The sequence below is a fragment of the Erinaceus europaeus genome, chromosome X (genome assembly GCF_950295315.1).
Source record: "Erinaceus europaeus chromosome X, mEriEur2.1, whole genome shotgun sequence".
In the NCBI taxonomy this organism is placed as follows: domain Eukaryota; kingdom Metazoa; phylum Chordata; class Mammalia; order Eulipotyphla; family Erinaceidae; genus Erinaceus; species Erinaceus europaeus.
The window spans coordinates 93,296,017-93,308,198 of record NC_080185.1 but is presented as its reverse complement, the minus strand read 5'-3'; the positions used below and the strand labels follow the sequence as shown (position 1 = coordinate 93,308,198).

At 41.7% G+C, this 12,182-nt stretch overlaps 1 protein-coding gene across 2 annotated transcripts in view; it reads right to left on the bottom strand.

Moving 5' to 3' along the window:
* EFHC2 (EF-hand domain containing 2) overlaps window positions 1-12,182 on the bottom strand; it is a 201,342-nt gene that overhangs the window by 172,151 nt on the left and 17,009 nt on the right. Inside the window, exon 2 of one of the 2 annotated variants that reach the window (XM_060182527.1) lies at window positions 3,231-3,419. The exons of the other annotated variant lie outside the window; for it this stretch is intronic. Coding sequence (XP_060038510.1) covers window positions 3,231-3,419 — 189 coding nt within the window. The remainder of the gene's footprint in view (window positions 1-3,230; window positions 3,420-12,182) is intronic. 2 annotated transcript variants of the gene reach the window in all.

Sequence of the window (12,182 nt, the reverse complement as noted above, 5' to 3'; positions counted from 1 at the left end):
TATATATATATATAGAGAGAGAGAGAGAGAGAGAGAGAAATAGGGAGGCAAAGAGCGAGAGAAAGAGATAACGAGACGTACCTATAGCACTGCACTACTGCCAATAAAGCTTCCCCTCTGCAGGTGGGGACCTGGGGCTTGGACCCAAGTAGTCACACATGGCAATATGTACTCACTGTATGTAGCACCACCACCTCCCTCTCAGGACATTTTTTTCACTATTCATTTTAGACAAAGAGAAGGCAGCACAATACCACTCCACCATCCATGTAGCTCCCTAGTGCTGTTCATGGTACTCCCGTGTGATGTCAGCACTCACACCCAGGGCATGGGAAGGCATATACCTTATTTGATAAGTTATCTCCCAAGATCCTGGTTGATTGATTGATTGACTGATTTTACCAGAGCACTGCTCAGCTCTGACATATGGTGGTACAGGTGATCAAACCTGCAACTTTAGAGCCTCGAGCATGAGAGTCTCCTTACATAATGATTATGCTATCTACCCCTGCCCATGAATTACTCTTTTTAATTACAAGATCTCAATGATCTTATTACAGTTTCTTTTTTTGGAGACCAGAACACTGGGCTATGATATAGGATTATCTGATAAACACAGCATAGCCATATGCCTGTCTTGGATAAAATAACTGATCATCTAGGGTTTTTGTTACTTTGACCTTAGCTCCTTTAAAAGTATTCACATGATATAACTAAAATATGCCTACTGGGTACCTACAAAATAGAGGACCCACCCCAACTCTTCTGCAGAGAGTACCCCCCAACACTTCATCTGCACTATTCCAGCCCTTAGGTCCATGATTGGTCAACAATTTGTTTGGCTTTGTATGTTAACACTCTTGTCAACCACCAGGTTCCAGATGCTAGCATGATGCTGATAAGACTTCCCTGGACAGACAACCCCACCAATGTGTCCTGGAGCTCCCCTTCCCCACAGCCCTTCCCCACTAACACAAGAGAGAGACAGGCTGGGGTTATGGATCGACCTGTCAACGTACATGTTCAGCAGGGAAGCAATTACAGAAGCCAGACCTATCATCTTCTGCATCCCACAATGACATTGGGTCCATACTCCCAGAGGGTTAAAGAATAGGAAAGCTATCAGGGGAGAGGATGGGATACAGAGTTCTGGTGGTGGGAATTGTGTAGAGTTGTACCCCTCTTATCCTATGGTTTAGTCAATGTTTCCTTTTTATAAATAAAAATTTTTTAAGAAGTATTCACATGAATTGTATTTTAATTATTAGTATACCAGTATGTCTGTGTTGTGTGATTACACAAATCCATCTTTAAAATTGGCATGGCAAGAATTGTAGAAGACACTTGTCTCATAATGAAATCACTCTCCTTCACTTCCAAAATTCTTCTATGTCACCTTTTGGCCCTCAGGGACGAGAAACCACAATTAGTAGATAGGAAAGAAGAAAGGCATCTTCCTTCAATACTTAATGCCACATTCAGAATCAAACACAATTACTTAGTTAATGGCAAAATTGCCTAGCTCAGTAAAAAATGACAGACTAGTAGGGCACCAAATTAAAACCCTGTGGTGAGGGGTAGATATGCAGCTTCCTGGGCCGGTGGGGGGTGGGGGTGGGTGGGTGGGATGGGACACAGTCTTTTGGTGGTGGGAATGGTGTTTATGTACACTCCTAGTAAAATGTAGTCATATAAATCACTAGTTAATATGAGAGGGGGGAAATTAATTGTACGTCTCAAAGCTTTTAAAACACAGACTGAGTCTTTTTAATATATATAGGCTGTGTATTTGATATGCAGACTCTCTCAAAAGCCTAGACCAAGTAGATCAGAAGCAACCAGTGGCACAGCTATATACAAGATACTGGGTACTATACAGCAAACCCTAACAAAAGGACTTTTCAAAGTTAACCCAATTACCAAATAATGTGATGATAACATTAACTATCCATTGTCTTTTTGAACTCTAAGACAGCAAGAACCTCACATCTCCACTATAGAGCCTATATTTCCCCCAGTCCTGGAACCTTACGATAGGGCCCACTTTCCCGCATGCCTCTCCCAATCCATATCAAATAATATTGCATCTGCCGATCGCAACCTAATCAACACAATGATTGCCACCTCAACATGCTTATCAAATAATATTGCATCAAATAATATCAAATAATCAAATAATATTGCATATCAAATAATATTGCATCTGCCGATCGCAACCTAATCAACACAATGATTGCCACCTCAACATGCTTCGGCTCAGACTGTGTTCAGAGACTTCACGTGTGGAATGACAACCCTTCAGCTTCATTACTCGGGTGAGACCTTTCCTTTCATAGTATTCTCTAATTCCATCCCAGGTGGTTCACTTTCTAACAAAGTCCCAAAACCTAGATATAGACCAGGTTCTGTGAGAGAGAGCATATGTTCACACATATCCATAAACTAGTGCAAAATATATACCTGAAAGCAGAAGTACACTAGAGTTTGCAGTGAGTATCTCCCCAACACTTCCTCTCCAATATTCCAAGCTTGGGTCCATGACTGCTCAACAATTTGTTTGATCTTGTATGTTAACTCTCTTTTCAGCCACCAGGTTCCAGACGCCATCAGGATGCCAGCCAAGCTTCCCTGGACTGAAGACCCCACCAGTGTGTCCTGGAGCTCCACTTCCCCAGAGACCCACCCTACTACGGAAAGAGAGAGGCAGACTGGGAGTATGGACCGACCAGTCAACGTCCATGTTCAGCGGGGAAGCAATTACAGAAGCCAGACCTCCCACCTTCTGCAACCCACAATGACCCTGGGCCCATGCTCCCAGAGGAATAGAGAATGGGAAAGCTATCAGGGGAGGGGGTGGGATATGGAGATTGGGTGGTGGGAATTGTGTGGAGTTGTACCCCACCTACCCTATGGTTTTGTTAATTTATCCTTTCTTAAATAAAAAATAAATTTTAAAAAAAGTGACAGACTACCAAACTTAATGAAGGACAAAGTATCCTGTCCAGAAGAGTAGATGAGAGAAAGAGTGAAAGTATTAACTGTAAGAGATAAACTTCTGTCAGAAGCAGACTCGAGAGTGAACTTGGCTTTGTCTAGTGTACTTTTGTTCTTGAATGTGTCTTTTAAGAAGTACTAGGCTTAACGTTTACATTGAAGATTCTGATTTTCTTAAATATATTTACTATCTCAGGCACTGAACATTTCATTCCTCCCAATGTCATGGGACTTACATGCTTATCGAAAGCTACCCAGGCTGGTGCAGCACTTCCAATTCCTTTAGGAAAGACAGAATGTGCAGGTTTTTTCTTCTGTCCCGGAAGCGGTTCTCCACCTATGCCAGGTTTCTCACCACTCAGCAGCATTCCAACATTGTTGCAAAAGCCCCAATGTTGAGACTTATGAAATTTCTCTTTTCCCACCTGTGAACACCAGAGACAAAACAAAAAAGCTAAATACTCTGTGTGACATTTCTTTTTCTTTTTTAGAAAGAATTTCTTTATTTATTCAGGAGAAAGATAGGAGGAGAGAAAAGAACCAGACATCACTCTGGTACATGTGCTGCCAGGGATCGAACTCGGGACCTCATGGTTGAGAATCCAATGCCTTATCCACTGTGCCACCAACATTTCTTATCTGTTCTAAAAGGCAAACACATTTCCCATGGTTTATTTTTCTCATTACAAAATGCATAGTAGGTCAGCAAATAATTATTTTCAATCTTAACCCATAAAGCTTTGTTAGATATTTAATTCTTTTCAACACATTTAAATTTTGAAAACCAGTAAGTATAAACGGAATGCTCTATGCTACTTAAAACATTTAAAAATAATTATTACTGCAAGTTAACATTTAGAATCTTAGTTTACTAATCGGCCTACTCTACTTATTTGCCAAAAATACAAACAGGTTAAAAATATAACAGTGGGGAGTCAGGTGGTGGCACAGTGGGTTAAGTGCATGTGGCACAAAGAGCAAGGACCGGCTTAAGGACCCCGGTTCGAGCCCCCGTTCCCCACCTGCAGGGGAGTCACTTCACAGGCGGTGAAGCAGGTCTGCAGGTGTCTATCTTTCTCTCCCCCTCTCTGTCTTCCCCTCCTCTCTCCATTTCTCTTGGTCCTATCCAACAACGACATCATCAACAACAACAATAATAACTATAACAACAAAGAAAACAACAAGGGCAACAAAAAGGAACTAAATAAATAAATTATATATATATATATATATATATATATATATATATATATATATATATTGTAAGGATCCGGGTTCGAGTCCCTGGCTCCCCACCTGCAGGGGAGTCGCTTTACAAGCAGTGAAGCAGGTCTGTGTGGGTCTTTCTCTCCCCCTGTTTTTCCCTCCTCTCTCCATTTCTCTCTGTCCTATCCAACAACGACAACAACAGCAATAATAACTACAATAATAACAACTATATATATCAGTTTTTCCAGAGAGGGTTAAGCATGATTTTCACCTAAACAGAATTAAATCTTTTCCTCACTGATATAAATGTAATGGAAAATTGCTCAGAGTTCTTCCAGTGGTAGAACACTGCTCTCCCTCTTCTTCAGTCCCCTCCCATCCATCTTTTCTGGGAATATAGGCAGAGAGAGAAAAGTACAGATAATATTACCAATAGTTGGCAAGGATGGGGGCCAAATTGACTTGCATGGTCTGCATGTACTGCTAAAGGAAAAAAAAAGCAAAACCAAGCCTCTAAGGAGAGATCTGATGATAGCTAGCTAAGTAAAAAATGCATATGCCCTCTGGCCTTCGAAGTCCATTCCTAAAGATCCTTCACTCCTGTAAAGGAAAAGCTACTATGTATAAGATTATTATTATTATTATTATTATTATTATTTTACAATCTAAATGGCAGTCAGTAGCAGAAAAGTTACCTTGTCTGTTTTCTCCTTATAAAATGGAACACTAATACTGAGTTCCAAAATAATGTGTATCAGTATGGGCAAGTCTTTCAAAACAAAGTCAAATCAAAAAATAAGTATAAGACATACCAAAAAATGTGTACTCCTATGTTCATAGCAGCACAATTCATAATAGCTAAAACTTGGAAGGAACCCAGGTGCCCAACAACAGATGAGTGGCTGAGAAAGCTGTGGTATATATACGCAATGGAATACTATGCAGCTATCAAGAACAATGAACCCACCTTCTCTGACCCATCTGGGACACAGCTAGAAGGAATTATGTTAAGTGAGCTAAGTCAGAAAGATAAAGATGAGTATGGGATGATCCCACTCATCAACAGAAGTTGAGTAAGAAGATCTGAAAGGGAAACTAAAAGCAGGACCTGACCAAATTGTAAGTAGGGCACCAAAATAAAAACCCTGTGGTGAGGGGTAGACATGCAGCTTCCTGGGCCAGTGGGGGGTGGGAGTGGGCGGGAGGGATGGGTCACAGTCTTTTGGTGGTGGGAATGGTGTTTATGTACACTCCTAGTAAAATGTAGTCATATAAATCACTAGTTAATTAATATGAGAGGGGGAAATTAATTGTATGTCTCAAAGTTTTTCAAAACACAAACTGAATCTTTTTAATATATAGGCTGTGTAATTGATATGCGGACTCTCTCAAAAGCCTAGACGAAGTAGATCAGAAGCAACCAATGGCACAGCTATATACAAGATACTGGGTACTGTACAGCAAACCCTAACAAAAGGACTTTTCAAAGTTAACCCAATTACCAAATAATGTGATGATAACATTAACTATCCATTGTCTTTTGGAACCCCAAGACAGCAGGAACCTCACATCTCCACTATAGAGCCTCTACTTCTCCCAGTCCTGGAACCTTAGGATAGGGCCCACTTTCCCATATGCCTCTCACAATCCACATCAAATAATATTGCATCTGCCGATCACAACCTAACCAACACAACGATTGCCACCTCAACATGCTTCACTTCAGACTGTGTCCAGAGACTTCACGTGTGGAATGACAACCCTTCAACTTCATTACTCAGGTGAGACTTTTCCTTTCATAGTATACTCTAACTTCATCTCAGGTGGTTCACTTTCTAACAAAGTCCCAAAACCTAGATATACACCAGTTTCTGTGAGAGAGAGCATATGTTCACATGTATATACCTGAAAGCAGAAGTAGACTAGAGTTTACAGGGAGTACCCCCCTAACACTTCCTCTCCACTATTCCAAGCTTTGGGTCCATGATTGCTCAACAATTTGTTTGGCTTCATATGTTAACTCTCTTTTCAGTCACCAGGTTCCAGATGTCATCAGGATGCCGGCCAGGCTTCCCTAGACTGAAGACCCCACCAATGTGTCCTGGAGCTCCGCTTCCCCAGAGACCCACCCTACTACGGAAAGAGAGAGGCAGACTGGGAGTACGGAACAACCAGTCAATGCCCATGTTCAGTGGGGACCTGATGCTGTTGACTGGCTAGGGAAGAAGGGCAAACGCTAGAAGAAGAAGAAGAAGAAGAAGAAGAAGAAGAAGAAGAAGAAGAAGAAGAAGAAGAGGAAGAGGAAGAGGAAGAGGAAGAGGAAGAGGAAGAGGAAGAGGAAGAGGAAGAAGGAAGAAGAAGAAGGAAGAAGAAGAAGAAGAAGGAAGAAGGAAGAAGAAGGAAGAAGAAGAAGAAGAGGAAGAAGAGGAAGAAGAGGAAGAGGAAGAGGAGGAAGAGGAGGAAGAGGAGGAAGAGGAGGAAGAGGAGGAAGAGGAAGAAGAGGAAGAAGAAGAAGAAGAAGAAGGAGGAGGAGGAGGAGGAGGAGGAGAAGGAGGAGAAGAAGAAGGAGAAGAAGGAGAAGAAGGGGAAGAAGGGGAAGAAGGAGAAGAAGGAGAAGAAGGGGAAGAAGGAGAAGAAGGAGAAGAAGAAGAGGAAGAGGAGGAGAGGAGGAGGAGAAGGAAGAGGAAGAAGAAGGAAAAGATGAAGAAGGAGAAGAAGGAGGAGGAGGAGGAGGAGAAGAAAGAGAGGGACAGAGAGAGACTACAACGCTAAAATTACCCCTGTGCTATGCCATTCCCATGTGGCAGCAGAACTTGAGCCTGAGCCAGGTGCACAGCAAGACATGCACCCTACCTGGTAAGATACCTTTCCAGTCCACTGCTTGAACTTAAAAAAAAAAAAGAAAGAAAGAAAGAAAGAAAGAAAGAAAGAAAGAAAGAAAGAAAGAAAGAAAGAAAGAAAACACTCTGTTCTTATGGTATATAGCTAGACCAAAAGGCCTTTTGCAAAGCTTGAGGTACCAGCAGGATTTCTGAAAGGAAGGTAAAAAAAAAAAAGACCTTGTTTCCTCTTATAGAAAAGGCTCAGGAATGGTGGTCCAGGAGGTGGCACAGTGGATAAAAGCACTAGACTCCCAAGCGTGAAGTCCCAGTTCAATCCCTGGCAGCACATGTAGCAGAGTGATGTCTGTCTGGTTCTTTCTCTCTCTCCTCCTCTTTCTCATGACTAAATAAATAATCAGAACAAAAGATATATATTTTAAAAAAGAAAAGAAAAGAAAAGGCTCAGGAATGAACAGGGAAATTCGGCCCAAAGCCATATGCTGGGCTAGCATAATAGAATTGAGGTCCTGTGGGCAAATGGATACTGTCTTGGACCTGGAGAAATGGGATCAATTAGGCAGAAGAGGAGAGTCAAGTTGTGTTCTCTCTTTTCTTTTAAGCTTTTTTAAAATTATCTTTATTTATTTGATAGAGACAGCCAAAAATCGAGAGGATAGAGTGAGACAGAGAGGGAGCGAGACAGAGAGACACCTGCAGTCCTGCTTCACCGCTCGCAAAGCTTTCCCCCTGCAGGTAAGGATCAGGGGCTTGAACCTCGGTCCTTGTGCACCGTAATATGTGCACTCAACCAGGTGCACCACACCCGGCCCCTCAAGTGTGTTCTCAACAAGGTTATAAGTAATGCACTACAGCTGAGCTCACAGCACCCAGTGTAAGAAACAAAAGAAAGACGAGTCCAATATAAAAAGACAAGTTCAAGTTGAGGAGGAAAATGCAATAGAAAAGAATATATAAGGAGGTCTATGTTAGGGAAAGCCTCACATCTAAATATTGTATATGTCTGAAACTCTCTTTGAGCATGGATATATATATCCCATACTGCCTGGGTGGCAATGTTCTATATCTGAAGTGGGGAACCTTTTCTCTGCCCAGGGCCACGTGGATATTTAAAACATCATTCTCAGGTCATAGAAAATCATCAACTTGAAAATTAGCAGTTAATGTTGTTATGATAACAGCTCCAGTTGCCTTGGCTGGATTGGCATAAATGATTTCTTTTTTTAAATTTTTTTATTAAATAGTGATTTATGAGACTACAAGTTAATAGGAGTGTACATCAACACCCTTCCCGTAAATGATTTCATGGGCTGTATATGTCCTGTGGGCTCAGTGTACGTTATAGAGGGACTGCACACCATTTTACAGTCATAGAAATGGCAAGAATTAGAAAGGTGGATAATATCAAAGGTTGAAAGGATGAGGGGCAACAAGAACCCTAATGTTCTGCTGATGAGCGTGTTAGCTGATTATCAGCTTAAAAGACAACAAGGTGCTAATAAGCAAATTTGTGGATGCCTTCTCTTTCTTTCTTTTTTAATATGAGCATATATTAACACCATTCTCACCACCAAAGATCTGTGTCCCTACCTCCACCCACCCCACCCCCCATAGTGTTGCTGAAAAATCTACCCTTACCCTCCACCTAGAGTTTTTCACTATGATGCAATACTCCAAACTCAGTCAAGACAAGTGTGGGATGTCCCACTCATATAAACAGAAGTGGAGAAAGAAGAACAAAAAGGGAAACGCAAAGTAGAATATGGATGCGTTTTCTATGATTCAAGAATCCCACTCCTGGAGGTCAGGTGGTAGTGCACCACAATGCTAAAGTCAACATCCAAATTCAGACTCTTGACTTGCTGTTGCACATCAGCTGAGACACGGTCTGGCACCATGGTCTCCTAGTCAAGATCTCAAGATGCCTGCCTCCATGGGTGGCCAACACTATATCGTTTCTTCTCCAAAACAGAAGATTCCGGGTGCATCTGGGTGACAAGTCTAGCAGATGGAGACCTGTCTCAAGTGGCCTCCCCCAGGGCTCTGTTCTGGTTCCTACGCTATTTAATATTTACATCAATGACCTCCCAGAAACTTCTTCAAGGAAGTTCATCTACGCCGATGACATCTGCTGTGCAACTCAGGCATCCAAGTTCGACATCCTCGAGGAAACACTCACGAAAGACATGTCTCTGATATCTGATTACTGTAAAAAATGGCGACTAATCCCTAGCACTGCAAAAACGGTATCATCTGTTTTCCATCTACACCATGCCTCGGCCTCGCATGAGCTTAATGTGCAGCTCGGCGATACGAGAATCCGGCATGAAGCCCAGCCAGTCTATCTTGGCGTTACTCTCGATCGCACTCTGTCATTTCACAAACATCTCATAAAAACTGCAGCAAAGGTGGGCGCGAGGAATAACATCATTGCAAGACTGGCCAGCTCCTCATGGGGCGCGAGCGCTTCCACACTGCGATCATCCTCTCTGGCATTATGTTATTCCACTGCAGAATACTGTGCCCCAGTATGGTTCCGTAGCCCCCATGTCCACTTGGTCGATTCCAAATTATATTTCTCCATGAGGATAATTTCTGGAACCATCCGTTCCACCCCGGTTCCATGGCTGCCAGTTCTTAGCAACATCGCCCCGCCAGACATTCGTCGGGATGCGGCATCATCTAAGTTCATTTCCCACGTCTAAGCTCGACCGGACCTGCCAATATACGCAGATATCTTCGCCCACCCTGTCCAACGCTTGACGTCTCGTCACCCAATCTGGTCCCCTACGCCTACACTGAACTTCTCTGTTCCACACTCTTGGAAACAGAGTTGGCAGTCAGCTGAGGTCAAGAACAAACACCTCATCACAGACCCCTGCAAGCGTCAACCCGGCTTTGACCTAGCACGTTATGATTGGGCCCTCCTCAATCGCTATGGAACAGGCCATGGCCGGTGCGCCGCTATGTTCCATCGCTGGGGAGCCAGAGACGACCCGAACTGCCCCTGCGGCTCCAGACAGACTATGACCCACATAGTCAACGACTGCCACCTCTCCAGATTCAAAGGAGGTCTCGAAACTTTCCATCAGGCTCAACCTGACGCAGTTGACTGGCTACGGAAGAAGGGCAAACGCTAGAAGAAGAAGCTGAGACCCCTTCTTTGTTGCTAAAGACTGAGAGAACAATTCTACCACATGCTTATCTTGATGAACAAATAGCCAGTACGCTCTCAGAGCTAGTAAAAAAAAAAAAACATAAAAGCTAAATCAAAATTGTTAACTCAGAAATCATTCTTTCAGGGATCCAGTAAACTAGTCTGTTTCACTGTTTCTTTTCTAAGCTGTGCTCCAGAGCCCAGATACCCGACATCCTTGGACAAAAGCCAGTGATCTATCATTGCAAATGTGAATGTCATGCACAGTATATAGCATGATAGCTATTTGTGTAGTACTATTCTAAGCATCTTGGAAACATGAGTTTCTTTTAATTCTCAAGTAAAAGCAGACTATGTTTTATCATTATCCCTCTTTTTTTTTTTGATAGAGGGTGAGAGGCAGAGAAGAGAGAAACTACAGCACTGCTCTACCACTCATGAAGCTTCTCCCTACAGGTGAAGTTTTCTACTCGGTCCTCATCTGAACTCCTTTACAAATGGAGGTACTGAAGAGCACTGAGAATTTAAACAATTTGCCCGAGGTCATTCAACCAGTATGTGTGCTGATTCCAGAATGCAAACCCAATGCCTGAGCCCTTAAACATGAATGTACTTCTAGAGAAAAGTAATAGGCCTTGCCTTGTTTAAGTCATCAGAGCTGAATTAACACTTTTGCTTTTGACAAATATAATAATGAGAATGGCAACCAAGACCTGGAAAGAAAGTAATAGATCAGATAATTGGACCTAGATTCAATACATTTTTTAGCACAGTAGGTGTCAGAAAAGAGTGCTTTTAAAGCCAGCAGTAGTTTACTGGAAATTTGGTAACTGAAAAGAGCTGGTTAATATTTAATATTTCAGTGTACACATTTTGAGGTTAATGGAAAATATGATTCAGAATTACTTTAAACTATCATTCTTTGATACTTCTATCTTATGTTTAGAACAAGTTTACTTCTGTTCCATGAATAGCTTCTTTTTCTCACTTCGTACTCATTTAAAAATTAATTTTCTCTTTTTCTTTCCTGCACTTTAATAGAGACAAGAAACTATTCAACAGATACTGTGAATATTCCAAAGAAAATAACAACAAAATTGCCTCTGGTATAGTGGGATTTTAGAGCTCAGAATCAAAAGAACATAAAAGTTATCATTATTTATTAATAAAGCTAAATCACTCAAAAAGAAACTTCAAAATAGCCATGGCAAAGAAAACCTCAAACATTTTAAGCTAATATTCTTCTCTTTCCAAACTGCTGAATTCTTAAGCCATCACCTCAGTTTAACATTATGATCCATTTTACATAGTTAATAATATATTTAAATCAATAGAGTAGAAATTAAAGCTTACATCAAGATCTAGAGAGGTCTACAATCGTGTCTCAGAAGACTGATTTTTCCCCTCTAAATAATTCAACTAATCAATAAAAAGAATTGTATAAAGTTTCCCCAAAGTCACTGAAAATCACTGGCTCATTGCAACTGATTAGCATAACATCTCCCAATTCCTCCTCCCTTGCTGGTCTCCATTTAAAAACCGAAAACTCCACTTGGTCTTGTTTTTCAGAAGTCTGCTCTGATATTCTGGAAAAGGTTTTTGTCCTCTTGGAGCAAGGGACAGATGAACAGGATGCTACCCCTAGCCTAGTTCAACACTTGGGACCCTGAGACGTACACAGGATACCTGGACCTACAGCAAGCAGTCAGCAGTCGCCTTGGGATTATGGACAGGAAGTCTGGAGAGGACGTCATGATGCTGGTTCACTCAAATCTCAGTTTTCGTAAATGAATGCCAGGAGCAAACTACCTGGGGGTGGAGGTTCGGGAGTTCTTGTGCTGGGGGATCCCTGGTTTTATAAACCTTTTAAGCATTCCATCATTTGCAGTAAAAAAAAAAAAAGACAAACTAATGCATTTAAGTCTCTAACAGATGTGTCTTAATGTTTTTTTTTCCCTTTTAAAGAAGGAGATTATTAAGTG